This window comes from Peromyscus californicus, unplaced genomic scaffold (assembly GCF_007827085.1).
Source record: "Peromyscus californicus insignis strain IS unplaced genomic scaffold, ASM782708v3 Scaffold_4__1_contigs__length_199733344, whole genome shotgun sequence".
Classification (NCBI taxonomy): domain Eukaryota; kingdom Metazoa; phylum Chordata; class Mammalia; order Rodentia; family Cricetidae; genus Peromyscus; species Peromyscus californicus.
Window position 1 is genome coordinate 99,777,947 of NW_026294562.1, and position 18,952 is coordinate 99,796,898.

An 18,952-nucleotide genomic window follows, 5' to 3' on the forward strand; every position below is an offset into this window, starting at 1 on the left:
TAATTAATTTTCCAAGTACGCAACAGGAAAGCAATTTAAAAAGAGAAGTAAACGTATCTCTTGGGTTTATTTCCTATATACAAACTGAATAAGCTAATGACTTCTATAATCTGTTTCAACTTCCTCTTAATTCTAATGCATGCCTCACAGTCTCAAGAGTATAACAAAATTAGTCTAATTATTCCTTTAGATTATTGTACCTTTCCTGGTGGTGAACTTTACTGTCCACTCCAATCTTTCACCACTTTCCACATTGAAGTTCTACAGTTTTATGACTCATCTTTAAATATCTTCATTAAATTTACATAATCTCTTCCAGTGAAATTCAACACTGCCTTCTCAGCATCTGCCTTTCCTAGTGTTTTGCTTTTATCTGTTCACCTTTGTATGAATAAGAGCATTCGTATGTATGTATACTAATCATCAAGTTCTCATGAGGATATAAATTACATAGATAAAAATTGCCTTGATTTGTAAAACTTCTAAAATATCTAGTTATATACTATCCATGTAACAGATATTGTAATTAAAAAAAAAGAAGGGATAAATCCACATTGGAAATCTTTATTGAGACTTGGTTATCAACATTATTGAAGTCTTCTATTCTAAATCAGGAAATGGCACTACTATCATGATATTTCAGGGAACACTCAAATATTTGAAAATCTGCAGTTTACTTTAGTCTCTCTTGGACCATACAATCTTTCTTTCAAATAAAACCTATCACTTTGGTAACTTTCAACCCAAGCATGGCTCTGAACATTGTAACCTTCTTAAAGGTCACTTTCCTCATCCACAGAGTGACAAAGAACAGAAAGCATGTGTGAAATGACTATCTAGCAATTTGACAAGCTGGAATGAAGAATTTTCAACAAGGCCTTGTGATTTGCTTGGTCTTCACACTGTAGATGATGGGGCTCATGACAGGAGGGATCATCAGGTAGGCACTGGCAATCAGAGTATGGACATATGGGGGAGCTCATTTCCCAAATTGGTGGACAAAGGACAGACTGAGCTGTGAAAGCAGCCAGTGATAGTCTTGGTGGTCTTTGAGACTTCTTCAAGGCTAGTCTGCATCTTTCCAGTGGTATCTTTTGAGGGTACTGGCATCTGCTTGGATGCATGGGTGGTCTGAATGAGCACTGTGGTAGAGGTAAAATATGCTGGCTGGTAACCAGTGGATGTGATGGGAACAGGCTTGTACTTTCATGTTGTCCTCTGGTGAGACCTCTGTGGTCTCCACTGTTACTGTGGTGAAGAAATTGAAGTTGGAGGTGTTGCTGAGCCAGGCTCACATTGAGGTAGGCCGAGGCATTGGAGTTGCCTGCCACATTGGTTGCCATGCATGTGTATACTCCAGTGTCTATGAGCAGCACACGAGAAAAGTTCAAAGTGCCATCATTAAGAACAGAATATAGAACACAGCCACAGCCCCAATGTGGGAGATACACATGCTGAAGGTTTTCTTCCTCCCTTCTTGGGAAGCAATGCTGAGGACAGTTCTAATGATCAAGACATAGGAAAGGATGATGAAGAGAGAGTTGTAACACAAATTGCTAAACGGCTTTATTAATAAACAACCCAAGGCCAGATATTGGGGTGAAAGCTGAAACATCAAAGGGATAGAACAAGCCAGCCATAAATTCTTACTGCTAGGAAATCCTCAGCCCAAAAGAGCTACTTCCTGTATAATCATGTCTTGTATACCTTTTTGTGCCCTGCCATCTTACTTACTCTCTCCGCCCAGGTACATCACTTCCTCTTTCCACCCAGCTCTATCACTTAATGTCTATACAGACCTCCAGACCTCTATGGCTAACTAGTGCTGGGATTAAAGGTGTGTGCCACCACGCCTGGCTCTCTTCCAAGTGTGGCCTTGAACTCACAGAGATGCAGATGAATCTCTGCCTCCCGAATGCTAAGATTAAAGGCGTATGCTACCACTGCCTGACCTCTATGTTTAACATAGTGGCTGGCTTTTTCCTCTGATCCCCAGGCAAGCTTTATTTGTTAGAGCACAAATAAAATATCACCATACAGAGTCCACTCCAGCAGTGGAGATCAGGGCAGTGAGCCCAAATGCACTGTTGATCCTGGTGTCTGTGCATGAGAGCTTCATGACATCGGGGTGGAAGCAGTAGGAGTGGTGGAGCACACGGCTGCTGCAGTAGGACAATCTTTTCAGGAGCACTGCCAGGGGAGTCTGGATCAGGGTTCCCCAGGTAACGATTGCTACTCCAATCACTACTGTTTTAACATCAGTTAAGACAGAAGCATATCTAAGGGGATTAGAGATGGCCACATAACTATCAAAAGCCATGGCCAACAGCACTGAGGATTCCATGACAGTGAAGAGTTGAATGAAGAACATCTGGGACAAGCAGGCATTGAAGCTGATCTCTCTGGCATTGAACCAGAATATCCCCAACATGGTGGCCAGAGTGGATATGGACAGCCCGAGGTCAGTGGTGGACAGCATGGAGAGGAAATAATACATGGGCTCGTGGAGGCTGGGCTGAGTGATAATGGCGAAGAGAATCAGGCTGTTCCCTGAGAGGGCAGTTGTGTAGAGAAAGCAGAAAGGGATGGAGATCCAGGTGTGGAAGGCTTCCAGCCCGGGCACACCAGTGAGCAGGAAAATGATGTATTAAGATCAATCCATGTGAGTCTATTAAATGGGTAACAGAATTTATTAAGGTATAAATTGAGGAAATGCTCACAATTACAGAACAGAGTAGACAGCAGAAGTTGTCCTCTGATCTGACCAGGAACGAATCCACCTTGCAGCCAGGAGCCAGGAGAAGAGGCCTGTGACCCTTCTCCAACTCCTAATCAGAGGTCACATTCAACTACAGGAAGCACCGCCTCCTTTGGGCTGTATAGCCCAGGGTCATGGGTGGAGCAAATACCACTACAATGATGGAAGAAGTTGTGGTGTTCTGAAAAGTTGACATAGTGAATTCAAACTTCAATATTTTCAACAGAGTGTTCTGCAATGATATATACATATTTATATGTGATGCACTCAGCCCAAAGTGCGTCACTTCCCTAGTAAACATTTCTGAAAGTCAATAGCTGTTAAAATAGCTTGTAAAAAAAATGGATTAAAAAAATGAGGGATCAACTAAGAATATTCCCTTAAGGGACCAAAGTCATGAAATGAAGAATTACATTAGGATGATACTTTATAATAGATAGATAGATAGATAGATAGATAGATAGATAGATAGATAGATAAAGTGAATTAAGCCAAACTCAGAAAGATGTAAGCCACATGTTTTCTTTCCCTTGTGGAATCATTTTTAGATGCATATGAAAGCATAAGAAGGAGCATAAGGCTGTGTATTTTAGGAAAGTGTGACTAGTGCACCAGCAAAATGGATAAGAACAGATAAAGAGAGAATATAATCAAAATACTCTGTATTCCTGAATGACAATACCATACTGAAAGCCTCTGTTTTATAGAAATAATACGAATAATAATGTAAAAACAATAAGAGGATTCCATATTATTTATATTCACAAATTTGATAATAACTGAGATGTTTGCTTATTTCTTCCTGAATGAAAGTAAAATCAATATTGAAATTTGAAATAAGTGCAAATGGTTATGGAATTTCATATGAATAGTAAAACAGTATATCAAATAATTAGAGATGGTTTATTTACAATGTTAAATGTTCATCTGAACCTGAGCAGTTTCAAACATAATGTATGTATGAAGAATTAAAACATACAACCATAATGGAATATGGAGCATGCTCAGTATAATTATTAGGAAATTTTATATTTTGAATTTTTATGCTGCATTGCAAGCCAAATTCTTCTAATTGCATATTGTAAACTTTGAGTGGGTTCAAATGCTCCGACATTTGCCATGTAAAAATGACTGCCCTGCACTGTACCTCAATTTCGTCATCTCAAACAGGACAGTTACACCTAATCCATGGAGATTCTGTAACAAGCTAGCCAATGTCTATAGAAATCTCAGCAGAGTTCTGCTGATAAGAGTTGTTTGCAATTAAATAACAAAGTTTAAAATTGTGCAATTCTTTTTCTGTGTCATACCTTATGTGTTTCTACATAACTACCTACTTACCTTCCTAGCAGACAAATGAGCAACAGATGGGAATATTGTCTAAGTAAGACTAGGCAATGTTTACCCATGAGTTTCTTCCCCATTTAAGCTCTTTTTAATCCACAAGTTCTTTCTGTGAGTTTCCAGACACATAGTCCAAGCCCCTGCTACTACAGCATATATGCATTATTTATTGGGTTTTTGATAGCTAGTGTGTTGTTTAGATGTGTGTGTGTGTGTGTGTGCATGCACATGCGTGTGTCAGAGGGTGGGTTTGAGTACTTGAGTACAGATGGCCACTGAAGTCTGTGGTGGCAGATTCCCTAAGAGCTGGAGTAACAGGCCAGTGAGCCACACAACATTGGAGCTGAGAACTAAATCAGATTCTCTGCAAAGCAGTGTATGCCTGTAACTGCTGAGCCATCTCTCCAGCACCACAAAGGAGTTTTCTTCAGCCACAAAGAACATAATTATGTTATTTTTAGGGAAATGGTTACAATTGGAAATTATCATGTTAGAAAATAAGACAAGTTCAGAAAGGCAAAAATCACATTTTCTCTTACACTTGAAATATATGCAAAATATATACACATATGATTTTTTCTTGTTTACTTTTGTTGGATTTGTTTGTATATGTGTGTGTGTGTGTGTGTGTGTGTGTGTGTGTGTGTGTGTGTGTGTTACACAAAGGGTTTTCTGTGTAGCTGTCCTGAAACTCACTATGTAGACTAGGTTGACCTCAAACTCAGAGATCTACCTGCCTCCCAAGTGCCAGGATTAAAGATGAGTATCACCACTGCCTTGGCATATATATATATATATATATATATATATATATATATATATATATATATATATATATATATATATGAAAGAAGCTGTCTGAGATACAAAAAGGGAACCAATGAATATGAGCAAAGTACAATGAAATGATAATCACATATGAAAACATCACAATGATACCCAATGTTCTATAAGCATATCTTTAAAATCAATCAAAGAACTGTTGCCTCTTTGCAGAGAGCACTGCTGTCTATCTCCAATCAGCTTCGAATGTGGGTTTAGTTTGACAGCAAATATGAAAGAATGTAATCTGTAATTCATATAAGAATAAAAAAGTTAATCACATGCTGAACCTGCCCTGAAAGACAGGAAAAATTGGGTTAGGTTATAAGCGAATGTATATGCAAACAAATAAAATGCAAGGGTGCATAGGGTGATGGGAATGCGTTATGAACTCAGTAGTTGTAGACGAGAGAAAGTTTCTGAAGAAGCATCAAAAGGCTTCACTGAGTAAAAGAAAATATTTGTACAGAAGCTGATAGATTAAATTTCAGAGACAGTGGCCATTTAGATGGTTTTAAATACCCTTAGAGTGTAAGAGATACAATGTGCCTCAAGGGCAGTATATAAGAGATGAAGTTTGTGATTACCTCACCACAGTCAAAGGGTAAGGAAGGCCTGTACTCATCGGTAGAACACATACCTCCTAGGTGTGAAGCTCTGGGTCCTATCCCAGCATCAGAGATAGAGAGAGAGGGAGGGAGGGAGAGAGGGAGAGAAAAGGAGAGAGAGACAGAGAACCATGTCATAACAAAAAACTACACAATAATGCCGATTTCCTTGGCAACCTAAAATCAATTTTAAAATACTTGTCTCTTCCCTCTGTTCCCCTGCTTCTTCTAAGTCCTCTCCTTTAGGACTCACAACATGTTGCCTGTCTTCATTCTCTACAGCAATGGTTCATACATACTGTGGAAATCTGGCATTTAGCATTGACTGACATGTAACATTCTGCTGCATGAGGTCTGTCTGCCTACATCTGAAAATATGAAGACTTGCATGGTTTGAAACAAGGCACATTCCTTACAATTCTGTCTTAGACTGTAACAAAACAAGATTCTCAACTAAAGGTCTCACTAAGCAGAGTCTGAGATCTCAGCCCAGACAACCATCACCTGGAGCTCGGAGTCCTCTTCTCAGATTATTCAGGTTATCAGCAGAAATCAAATCTTTGTGGTACTTATTTGAGGTCTCCAGTTCCATGCTGGCTGGTGAGGGGAGGAAGAGACTCCTGCATCCTCAACCCCACCTTCAATCTCATGCATGTGGTCCTCACACCATGATGTTGTACCTCTTCAAATCCAAAACAAGAACCCCTCTGTAGCTTCATCTTGCCTCCAAAAGCTCCTGTGATTAGGACACTGGGCTGGGACAATCAATGCTTAGATTAACTTGATGTAAAGCAACCAAAGACCTTGTCTGCATTAATACTCAACTGTAGTCTAATGTACCTGATCACTAGAGTGGTTAGCCATTACATTAGCATGCCTTGCTCACACACAGAGGACCAAGGGGTTGTTCTCATACAGAACAAATAATCTGGGGTGAACAGTAAACTTTAGGGCCCTCTGAGAATTCTATATACCACAATTAACCGAGCCACCAAATGTCCAAACCTTTTTTATTATTTCTTTTATTTTTGAGATTATAACATAATTATATCATTCCACCTTTCCCTTTATTCCATCCAAACTCTCTCATATACACCATCTGGCTCACTTTCAAATTCAGGGTCTCCTTTTTTCATTAATTGTTGTTATCTGCACATATGTGTATGTATATTTATATAATGACCATTGATTGAGTATCCTTTTCCTCTAGTTCCTGATCACCACTTTATATAACACTTGTGTCAGTTTTGCAAGAAGCACAGAAATATTACTGTAAGTGGTTTCTTTGCGTTGTGTTCCCAGTTTCCAGACTTTCTCCCCATGGATGCCAGTCAGAGCTCTGAAAAACACACCTGTATACTTTTGCTTGTCCAGCACTCTTCACTGCCTCCAGCATGAAGTCAAACTCAGTATCTCATCACTAAAAATAAGCAGTTTTCCCAAACTGGCAAACACCTATTTAAAAAAAAAAAAAAACTTCTGACAGACTCAACCTGAGGTTTTCCTTACTTGACTAACCACACAGTATAGCAAGGTCCCTCTCACTGGTATAATTTATTTAAACCATACAACTCTCTTTTCTGAGTGAGACTAAGCTCTTTGGACTCTCTATCTGATCCATAGTTATTGATAAATTTAACATAAATTTCTATTTATGGAAACACTCAGTGACAAATCATAAAAATCACTAGGACAAATCATAAAAAAACACTTCTTCCTCTGGAGTTATGTGTGTTTTTTTAGATTCATACACACAGACTGATGATTATTCTATTGCTTAATCATGTTATCTGAAAATATGCCTCTGTAAATAACATGAGGTGGTTAGGTGGACATTTGCTTATTAATCATTATGTGCTTTTCAAAGGATACATCTTATTTATAATTATGTGGAATATGGATGTGTGTAGGAGGTGGGGTTGTCCATGCAAGTGCAGGTGTCCACAGAGGCCACAGCCATTGGGTCCTCCTGGATTTGGAGTTACAACCTACTGTGGGCCCCTCACCATGGATACTGTAAACTAAACTTGGGCTCTCAGTCACAGTTATGTCCTCTTAACCACTAAGCCATCTCTCCAGATTCTCATCATTTTTCATTTATATCTTCCATCATATTATAACAAATGAAAGCAACTGACCAATATTCTGAACTTACCTCAGGACCTCACTATATGGCCTTCAGCACTTCCCCTCTCCTGTACTTCAAAAATTCTTACTCAGGTTACATAGCTTGGAAAAATAAAGTTTGAGGTGTGTGTGTGTGTGTGTCTGTGTGTGTGTCTGTGTGTGTCTGTGTTTGTGTGTGTGTCTGTGTGTGTGTGTGTCTGTGTCTGTGTCTGTGTGTCTGTGTGTCTGTGTCTGTGTGTGTTAATATAGTCACATGCTTGAGGAGGTGTGCCTGTACATGCACATACATGTGACAGAGGAGGACTTCAAGGGTATTCTCTATCGCCCTTCACTTCATTCTCTTCAAACAAGGTCTCTTACTGAGCCTGGGGCAAGGCTGGCAGCTAGCAAGCCTCAACAAACCCCCTATCCGTCCTCCATACTGTTGACTTTTTACATGGGTACTGGAGGTGCAAACTTCAGTTAACATACTTGCATAGCAACATTTCTTACACACGGAGGTATCTCCCCAAGTCCCTCCCATAAAATGGAACTAAGTGTCATATATTTCAGGCAGGCCTCAAATACTCCATGTAACCAAGAATATCCTTGAATTTCTGATTTTCCTGCCTCCAATTCTAGAGTATTGGAATTGCAAGGATATGCCATCTCATCCAATTTTACCACCACATCTCATTTACTCAGAGTTGTGGGTCAAAGCCAGGGCTTTGTGCATGCTGCCAACTGAGATGATATATCCCCATGCCTTAGACCAGATATTTTAACTATGATTTATGGAGTTCATTCATGGTCTCCAAAACACTATCAAATCTCCCTCTCTCCCTCTCCCCCACCCCACCCCTGTGTATGTGTGTTTTGTGTGTGTGTGTGTGTGTGTGTGTGTGTGTGTGTGAGAGAGAGAGAGAGAGAGACAGAGACAGAGAGAGAGACAGAGACAGAGACAGAGAGACAGAGAGACAGAGAGAGATTTGGGATTGTTTATGAATGACCCTGGTTTGTTACTACATAATAATCTCCTCTCTGCTCAATCATTTGTTGACACTGATCTACCTACATTAAGATGATGGTATCCCATCTAAACTATAACGCAGTATTAAAGGTTCTATGCTGAGCTATCTTGAGTTGTCTCCTCCCTGGCTAATGATTCACCAAAACTGTTAGAATTCTGAGCAGTTCTAGATCCCATGAAACTTCCGCCATCAACTACACTGAGTTTTCCAAATGAGTACACGACATTCCACTTTTATGAAGTTTGGTAGGTCAGCAATGGTACGTGGGGGTTAAAAATGGCAGCATTTGTAAAGAATCAATGTGATAGCAAGCAACAGAATATGGGAGGTGTGTGATAAAGGCAAAGGAAGATGGCAGTGATGGGAGCAGTGGGTATAGGGCAGAGTGGCTGCTGACATCAGATTCCCTTTTGAATGTTCCAAAACCACCCAGAAAACTCCAAATTGTAAGAGAGCATTTACCTGTATGCAACAAGACAATTGTAACATAGTGCAACTAAACTCACTTAGAATAGATGGACCAAAGGTACAAATTTCCGATTTTCCTGTATTTCCTTAGGAATCAAGAAGACCTCCATGAAGTTAATAGAATCTTTTAATTCTTATAAGAAACCACAGAGAAAAGCATATTCTTTTCCTGAGTGCAACAGCTTTACTTAAAAGACACAGGTTGTTTTTTGGGTGTCTCTGGAGGAGAGGGCTTCTGCTCAAGGATACAGAGCATATGTGAAGAGACCTGTCTCAGGCTTTCTAAAATCACTTTGTTAGAAAACCCAGATAGAGATGATGTGGACCCCAGAGGATGAGGCTTCCCCTCTGCTTCACTGCATGCTCCTTTAGTTTCTGTAAAGAAACTGGTGTTGTAATTCTTTCTCCCCATGTCTGAGAACCATCCTATAAAAGCACATTTGTAAAAATCCCCCATCTATGCTGGAATGCTGAGTGTCCTGAGCTTGTGTAGGTCTTGTGCAGGGAAAGGTAGCTGCTGTGAGTTCATGATTCTGTAAACTTCAGAAAGATGTCGTCATTACTGCCCCATAGACCAAATTCTTTCAAAAAACACTATAAAGATATAACATATTCCAAAGTTTTCACTAGAGTGATACAGAGAACAGAACAGTCTTTCTCCCACAGAATCTACAGCCCAGTGAGGAAACAGATAGCAAAATCAGAGCTTGATCACAGTACTTAGTTTTCATTAATCATTTTAATTAAATTATTATGGTGTACAGAATGATAATTCAGTGTATGTATTCATTGCATAGTGATAAAATTAGGTTAGCATTTTCAACTCCTGAATATTATTTTTAAATTTCATATTAAGCTGAAAGTTGCATAAATTATGTGATACAACTTTAGTTTCTTTGTATAACTCCATTGTGTGATGGTCAAATCAGTGAAAGTTTCCCTATAGATACATTTTAGACAATACATCACCATATCTTATAAGACTGAAATATTAGTTCATTTAACCAAGAGATCTCAAGGCTTCTTTAAAGAACTAGAAAAATACTCATTTCAATCAGTTTTTGTTTCTCACTAAGTCTTTAGTGACTCTACCATTTCAATTTATTCAACTATGAGTGTTTGGCAATGATAATCATTTTAAAAGTGTTATATAAATTATAAAATTATTCAAACATGTATTTCTTAGGATCTGTGCTATATGAACCATTAATAGTTACATGATCTAGAGGACTAAAATCAATTTAGCAATGAACATAAACACGCTTTTACAATATTGTACCAGGTACAGCAGTAATAATAGGATAATAAATATATAACATGATATCTCTGCCACTAGGGAATTCACAGTCTAAAACTTTGTATGAGGAAATTGCAAGATCATCAGAATAAAAAAAAAGTGTAATTATTAACAGGCTCTTTCAAGCTACAGTGTTAAATCACACAAGTGAATAATCAAACACAGAAATTCATGGAAAAGCCTCTTTAAAGAAAGAACTCTAAAACTTTCCTAAGATGACTTAATGAAGAATACTTTAAGCATGGCCTTACGAAATTGTTTGGTCTTCACACTATAGATTATGGGATTCATTACAGGAGGGATAAGCAGATAAACATTGGTAATTAGAGCATGCACAAACGGAGTAGCATTCCTCGCAAATCTATGCACCAATGACAAGCTGATCATAGGGATGAAGAAGATGGCAACCGCACTGAGATGGGAGACACAGGTGCCAAAGGCCTTTTTCCGCTCCTCCTTGGATGCAATACAGAGCACAGAGCGGATGATCAGAACATAAGAGAGAAGGATCAAGCTTGCATAACAGATGACAAGGGTCAGGCCAAAGGCACTGTTGACCTTGGTGTCTGAGCATGAAAGCTTCATCACATCAGGATGGAAGCAATAGGAATGATGGAGCACATGACTACAACAAAAAGATAGACGCTTGAGGAGCAGGAGTAAAGGAACAAGAGCTGTGGTTCCCCTAATTACAATTGCAAAACCCACTGCAATGATCCGTGAATTGGTTAAGATCATAGCATACCTCAGTGGGTTCCAGATGGCAATGAAGCGGTCAAAGGCCATCACCAGGAGGACTGAAGACTCCATGAATGTAAAGCCATGGATAAAGAACATCTGGCCAATGCAGGCATCAAAGCTAATTTCTCGAACATTGAACCAGAAAATGCCCAACACAGTTACCAATGTGGAAAGGCACAGACCCAGGTCTGTGAAGGACAGCATGGACAAGAAATTTCTGTGGATATTGCTCTGTGTAAATAAACACTGATTGGCCAGTAGCCAGACAGGAAGTATAGGCAGGACTAACAGAGAGGAGAATTGAGGGAACAGGAAGGCAGAGGGGGAGAGAGCTGGAGCCGCTGCCAGGACAGGGAAAATGTAACGTTCCAATAAGCCACAAGCCATGTGGCAAAGTACAGATTAATAGAAATGGGCTAAATATAAGAGTAAGAACTAGACAATGAGAGGCCTGAGCTAATGGCCAAGCAGTTTAAATAATATAAGCATCCGTATGTTTATTTTATAAGTGGGCTAAGGTACTTACATATTTGGCGGGACCCGGAGAGAAAACTCCAGCTACAAGAAATAGTACATGGGTTCATGGAGGCTTGACTCGGTGATGATGACAAAGAGCATCATGCTGTTCCCAGAGATGGTGATGGCATATAGACAGCAGAAAGGGATGGAGATTCAGGCTTGAGAGGTCTCAAGACCAGGAATGGGAGAAAGGCACACATCCAGTAATGACAAGAACAGAAATGCTTCCAATCTCTACTACATACCATGAAGTTTAGGAACACTAAAAAACCAGTTCCTGTCCCTCATCTTCAGTTGAAAGGCAAAGCCATTTACTATTGTATTAGATGTCAAACTGAACACAGAGGAAGTGGGAGAAGAAACAGCACTAACATCTGTGAAGGGACCCAGGTTTTCAGAAGATCTGTATTGTATTATGTATGGCTGTCAGTGTACTGACATTAAAAAGGAGACTAAAGCCAGGCGATGGTGGAACATACCTTTATTCTCAGCACTTGGGAAGCAGGGGCAGGTGGATCTCTGTAAGTTCAAAGCCAGTCTGAGCTACAGAGTGAGTTCTAAAAAGGCGCCAAAGCTACACACAGAGAAATTCTGTCTCGAAAAAAAAAAAAGAGAGAGAGAGACTAAATTAGGCTGGCAAGATGGCTCTGTTGGTAAAGGCAAGTGGAGTCAAGCCTGATGACCTAAATTCAGTCCCAAGAACCCTCAGGGTAGAAGGAGATAACCTACTTCAGCAAGTTGTCATTTGACCTTCTTCCACATCTATTATATATGTTCAAGTATACACATGCATGTGCATACCTGCAGACACAAATACACACATACATTCAAAGTACAAAAACATAACAAACTTTTAACTAAGTAACAGAAGTATCTTCCAGTTCTATGGTGGTTGACATTGCTGATAGGGTATCTCTGTACAATAAAAGTTAATCTTCCCCACTTTTCACAACTTCTCAATTTCGGATCCAGAATCCTAGGGGCCATTACAGTTTGTCAGTCCATTAACGCCCAGTGAAAAATTGGAGAATAAGACAGTATCAGAGATTTTCCTAATATCAGAGATTTTCCTAATCATGACTAAATAAATATATAATAACTGTCAATGTAAAAAATCTAAATGTTAGAAAAGAACTAATAAGTCTACACAAACAAACCACCCTGGGTGATAGAAGGAAAAGATTTGTTTACACAGGTAGCAATTGGAAACCTAATTATGTTTAAGGAAAATTCTGCCTGCAGAAAGATGATTTAAAGATGACCTCACTAAGAACTAACAACTCATTGGAAGACTGTGGAAAATCACTGAAGCAGAATCACCTTAGCAAATGCCATGGTTTTCTACTTTTCAAAGGAGTATTAATGTTAGAGTGAGGAGGAGTCTCCTTTCTCTGTAAAGATGTAAATCTGAAGGATTGAAGGAACTGCTTTACATTGCTTCTGAAGCTTTCTAAGGTCACATTTTTTTCTTCAGCATGCTTGATTTTAATGTAAATGTCTGCCAATTCCATTCATTGATGCATATGTTACAGTGTCCATACATGTGATGGATATGTGTTAAAATCAGATATGTCTCAGCAATAAAGCGTGCAAATGACCCTGAGAAAGAAAATGTTGGAAAGGTGTGACTGTAGACTTAAGCAGAAGAATCAACTACAGGTGTGACATTTCTGTGGAAATGATCAAAACTGAAAGCCTTTTGAGTATTGTAATAACTGCCTTTCCATGAGGTTTATGAAGAGACGAGGTTTACTTAGGCAGTTTTAGAGGTTTCAGTCCAGGGCTAAGCACCTGTGTTGTTTTAGTCCCATGGCAGCTCAACATGGTAGGAGCATTTCATGAAAAATAAGCGAGAATCAAAAGAAAACGAGGGGAGGAATACTCTATGATCAGTCTTAAGGACATGTCACTAAGAAACAAATCCCTCTTGCCACAGCCCACCCCTTAAAGCTTCTAACACCTCCTATGAGCGTCAAGCTGAGACCCTACAGAATAGTTCAGGTCGAAAGACAAATCTCTCTGTCTCTCTCTGGTGGTTGAGAAGAGTCAGATACTTTTTTACATTCACCCAACAACCTGATGGTAGATAGACCCAGAAAACGAACTCTGCCCTTGATGGCACCAAACTCCTTGGTGTTGCAACTATCTATTAAAAAAATTGTTTTTTTAATTTTCATTATTTTATTTTAATTATGCTTTTTAAACTTTAAAAAGTAAGAGGCTTCTGTATGGGGTTGTCATTGGGTCGATTCCATCTCCCCTCACTGTCCTGTCCCCTCTCCTCACTGCACCCTGTTGTCCAGAGCATGCCCCTTTCTATTTTGCTCTATTGTCTTCTCCGCTCCATCCCTTAAAGTCTCTTTTTGGTCCAGTCACATGGGATCCTTTCAAGTTTCGTCTCCTTTACCCAAATTTACCTCCACCTTGATCACCTGCTTAAATGTTAGCGGCTAGACACACATATGCAGGAGAACATAGGTTGTTTGTCTTTCTGAGTTGAGGTTACTTCAATTGGTAGAACATTTTCTTGAAAATTCATGATTTCATTTTTTTCTTTAAAGTTCTAATTATATGCTGAATTAGTAAGTATTTACAATTATAGTCTATATTTGTAGTAACTATTTTGAGTGTTGCATTTTAAGTTGACATAACACACTAAGTAGCTATATGTTGTATGTTGCTAAGTACTGCTGTGTTTATATTAACTAGTTCCTCTAAACTACATAGTTGTCATAAAAAATCTGAAGGATATACAGTGCCTGATGGATTTCTAACCTCTTCACTGCTCTCAAACTGTGACATCATATACAGAATTTCAGAATGGGTCTAGAAGGGAAACATTGACCATGCTGCCTGATCTTTAAAGGCTCATTGGAGAGGAGAGGAGAGGAGAGGAGAGGAGAGGAGAGGAGAGGAGAGGAGAGGAGAGGAGAGGAGAGGAGAGGAGGAGAAGAGATTAACCTCAAAACTTATAGGCCAAGATGTTCTTCTGTATTCAGAGTAGAGGATCAATCCCAGCCCTGCCTTCTGACACTGGTTCCAAATGGTTCTGTTTTTCTAGAAGAACCCAAAAGAAAAAAATCTTGCAACAGGAACACTCTAAGACTCAAAACGGGGAGGTTTTATGAGGAATCTGAAACCTATCTGATGATAGCCCTTTACCCAGCAGAAAAACATGAATTCCTAGGAGAAAACTCTGCAGAGCTGTGTCCTGCTAACCCTTTGTGCTCCAGATGACAAACTGATAATTATGTTTGCTTTTGGGCTAACTTTACTTGTACTTCTTCAAAGTCCCTGTAGATGAGTTACAATTTCCAAGCTCATTCAAGAGCAATGTCAGTCCCAAGGAGCTATAGTACAAAGCTCTGCATAGGGCCGAAGCCTAGGAGAAATGGTTTAATGGCCTGACCATGAGTTTGTCCAGCTGTCATTCACCTGTTTGAGACACAGAATGCATATGGAAGAGGATTTGCTGAATAACTATGGTTACTGAAGGCAAGTATAGTTACTTGATCAGGAGTTCAAGTCTTTCCCTGTGTATTTCGTATCCCTTGGGAATTGTAGACAATGTGCCCAGAGGCACAGAAATTAACAACTTAAATGGAAATAACTAAAGAAAGATAGCAAAATTCTGTGAGTCCCTTGTGCTCACTTGCTAGTTTATAAAAATGATCTCATAACTTGCCCTAATCTGTTATTAGTATATTTACCATTATGGAGAATGTCTTATATGAAGACAGATACCTCTTGTTTAAAAGTGGCTTATGGTTTTTGTGTGTTGCTATTAAAGCCTTTGATGTTTAATATCAGCTTGGGAATCCAGGAACTTTATAAACAAAGGATATTATTTTGCAAATACACCTACTATTCAGAAGAATATCTCTATTAAAGCAGCTGTAAAACAGATTCTTAAATGACCTGCTTAAAGTCCCCTTTTTGTCTAGATCCCTGAGAAAGACTGGAAAAACATGTTCTTTATTTATCTAGTTCATCGTGAACCTAAGAAAATATGCTCTCCTTTTTGGGCATCATTTGACTAACAGAAACACTCCTTCCCTAGACAGCATTTCAACAGATGGTAAGGCATTTTTCCAGCTTTTTTTAAATGTGCCAAGAAATGCATGACACTCCATGGGAAAAATGTACAGTTCAAACAGTTGCTTACTAGATACTGAACTAAAAAGAGATGCCTAGACTGTTACAAGACATAAATGTGAAAAATCTTACTGCCCTCCTGAACACACTAATCCTGAGAGCACAGTTGTAGGATATGGGATATAGTTATCAAAATGCCAAGATTTATTTCAGTACAAACCACAAGATTGAAAGTATTCAGTAGCTGAAGAAGTAACATGAGTAGGCACCCAGACATAGGACACAGTGATTAGTGTTCATTTTGACAAGATAAGCCTCTATTTAAACAGCCTGTCCCAGGATTTGAGTATTTTGAATATGGCCAGTACATAACAAATCCCCCAACACTCTTACCCATGGGAAAGAGTAAATCAGAACCACACTGAGATTCCACCTCCACTGTCAGAATGGCTGTCACTTAAAATCAAACAGCAGTAAGTGTGGCAAGGATGCAGAGGAAAATAAAATTTTATACACTGACAGTGGTGATGTAAGGTTTAATCAGCTATGGAAATCAGTATGGAAGTTCAAAAAGAACCTAAAAATACAGCTAGCACATGACCCAGCTACATCATTTCTAGGCACACTCAAAGTAACCTAGGGACACACACTGCAGAGAAAGATGCTCCTTCATGATTACCATAACACTAAGCACAAAAGCCAAATTATGGAATCAACTTGGGTGTCCATTAACAGAAAAATGGAAACGGAAAACGCAGCTCATATGTATGTACAAAGAGGCTTAATTCTGTCCTAAATAAAAATGAAATTGTATAATTTGCTGGAAAATGGATGGAACTTCATCATGTTCACAGAAGTAATCTGGGCCAAGAGTGATATGCATAGATACAAATTATCAAGATAGATGATAGGTAATAAATAGATAGATAGATAGATAGATAGATAGATAGATAGATAGATAGATAGATAGATAGAACATAGAAAGGTAGAAGGGAAACTATTTGAAAAATGAAGATGGACCAGTAGTAGAGAGACAGACAGCAGGAGAGGACAATGAGCTAATATGGTCAAAGTATATGATACTCTTGAACCAAAAAAAAAAATGTCAAGGAACATACATGATAAAAATTGTAAGTCATGAACACTGTATTAAGTTAATAATACTGTAATAAGTTATTGGGAATTTTGTGTGTTAAGCTAATAAAAATATTTGGGGCCAGAAAACTTTTATCTAAAATTTAGCTGTGTCATCTATCATGTGACTGTGGGCTAACAGGATATCTGCACCTCTACTTTTACATTCTTATATAGGGAAATAATTATATCTGTTTTATAAATTTATTTTCTAAAAATAAATAAGATGTTCTAATATATACGTATGAGAAGGTTTAATTCATAGTCTACTCAATTCACTCAAAACATGTTACTAATGACTATATTATTGTTTGCTATTATTTTGTGCCTATAGTTCTCAATATACCAATTTAGTAAGAAATTATCATTGCATATTCTGTACCACATACAGCATTCCCTAACTTTTGAGATGAAATAATATGTACTCTCAGGAAGAGATAAAGCCACCATCACATGAGAGGCAAATCTGGTCTGTACGTGACTGTTTTCAATGCTTTGTCATCCTACAGTCCTTGTAATTCTGGCCTTGTAACCTCTATATATCTCCTTAGAAACACTGGAGAGGTATCTGCTTTGTTCACTTTTATACCCTCGACATCTTTTCAATTTAAAATATGAGGTGGGGCCAGGTTATTTTGTACATCAGTAGGAATAGAATTGGGGGCCTCCTAGAGGCTAACCCAACTCTGTAATGAGAAATAAGCTTTGTTCCTTAAATACACAAAGCTTGGTGAGAACAGAGAGGAGATAGATGGAAATATTCAGAATAACCACTAGAGGCTCATAGGAAGAGGGAAGTGTGGGGTATGTTTCTATATGCACTAGAACTGCATGGTCACTGCTGGCTAGAGCAATAGCATAGGAAATCCTCTAATTATCCAACATGGCCAGATAGAGGAAATGAGATGGACTGTGCTGCTCTCAGACAAGGAGCCAGGAAGTGACATTGAGCTTATATTTTTGTAAATAGTGGGCTAAGTGGAGAAGCTTTTGTTGCAGTAACCAGTTTTCATTGCTGACGTCATTTTATTTCTACAATTTAGATACATGAACTCTATATTGTCCAACTTGCCTTTGGAGCTTTGGGATATGATCCTTATTTCCTGATCTGTCACAGCATCTATATGATCAGTCATGCATGAAGTTTAAAGGTGGAAGACGACTGACTAGAAATAGTTTATATATTCCATATACTGGATATTTTACTTATACTTTGACTACTATAATTAATAATTCTGTATTCAATGCTCCTGTGCATAAAATGTAGCCTGCATATTTTTTGTGTTTTCCTTTCAATAAATTTTTAGAAATGGAATAGATGGGAAATTTAAAACCGTAATAACAGCTGGAAAACCCACTCTCTTAAAGTTTATGCAAACACTGTAAAACAATGCTTAGCCCACTGTAGCACAGCAACAAAATATTATGCATTGTAAGTTTAAAAAAATTCACTGATATGATAAGCAAGAATATCTTACTGTTTGCTTCAGTAAAATGTTGACACTAAGTAAATGGGATTTTTCTCAGGTCCAGACGGAACATTTTTTTCATGTTGAATTCTAACTTTCCAGTTTGAGTTACCAAACTTAAGAAACATATTATCAAGTCCAAAGATGGTACAGACCGACATGCTTCCCAGGTTCAACAGCATTGTTGCTAATATATTAATAAAATGTTTTCCTGTCATTTTATTGATGAACCTTGAGATCCATTTTTCAGAAATCTTAATAAAATTACCATTGACAGTTTTATTATACTGATAGGAAAATGAGACAAAGAGACAAGCCCTATTTTAAAGTCTGAGTACCAAGTTATGTATATATCCTTTGCCAATATGCACACTGTTGTTAAACATGTGTATCACATGTTACCTTTGTTGTTAAGTCTGTTGTTCTGGGAGAGCAATTTCAGCCATGGAAAACATAAAGGAGATTTTTCCAAATTACTCTCTGAGACTCATGGTAAGATAGTCTGAGCTCTAGAACCTATGCAATCTGGTATAGAAAACACCTTCAAAGTTCCCAAGAAG

General features: G+C 38.5%; 1 protein-coding gene and 1 pseudogene across 1 annotated transcript; both read right to left on the reverse strand.

The window, feature by feature from the left end:
• Window positions 1-836: 836 nt before the first annotated feature.
• On the reverse strand, window positions 837-2,954 carry LOC128123906 (olfactory receptor 51F2-like; annotated as a pseudogene).
• A 7,690-nt stretch (window positions 2,955-10,644) lies between these two features.
• Window positions 10,645-13,029, reverse strand: LOC128123907 (olfactory receptor 51F2-like). The gene is given in 3 exon segments (XM_052760183.1): window positions 10,645-11,392; window positions 11,738-11,928; window positions 13,015-13,029. Coding segments are annotated over 3 exon segments (954 nt in total).
• Between the last annotated feature and the right edge of the window lie 5,923 nt (window positions 13,030-18,952).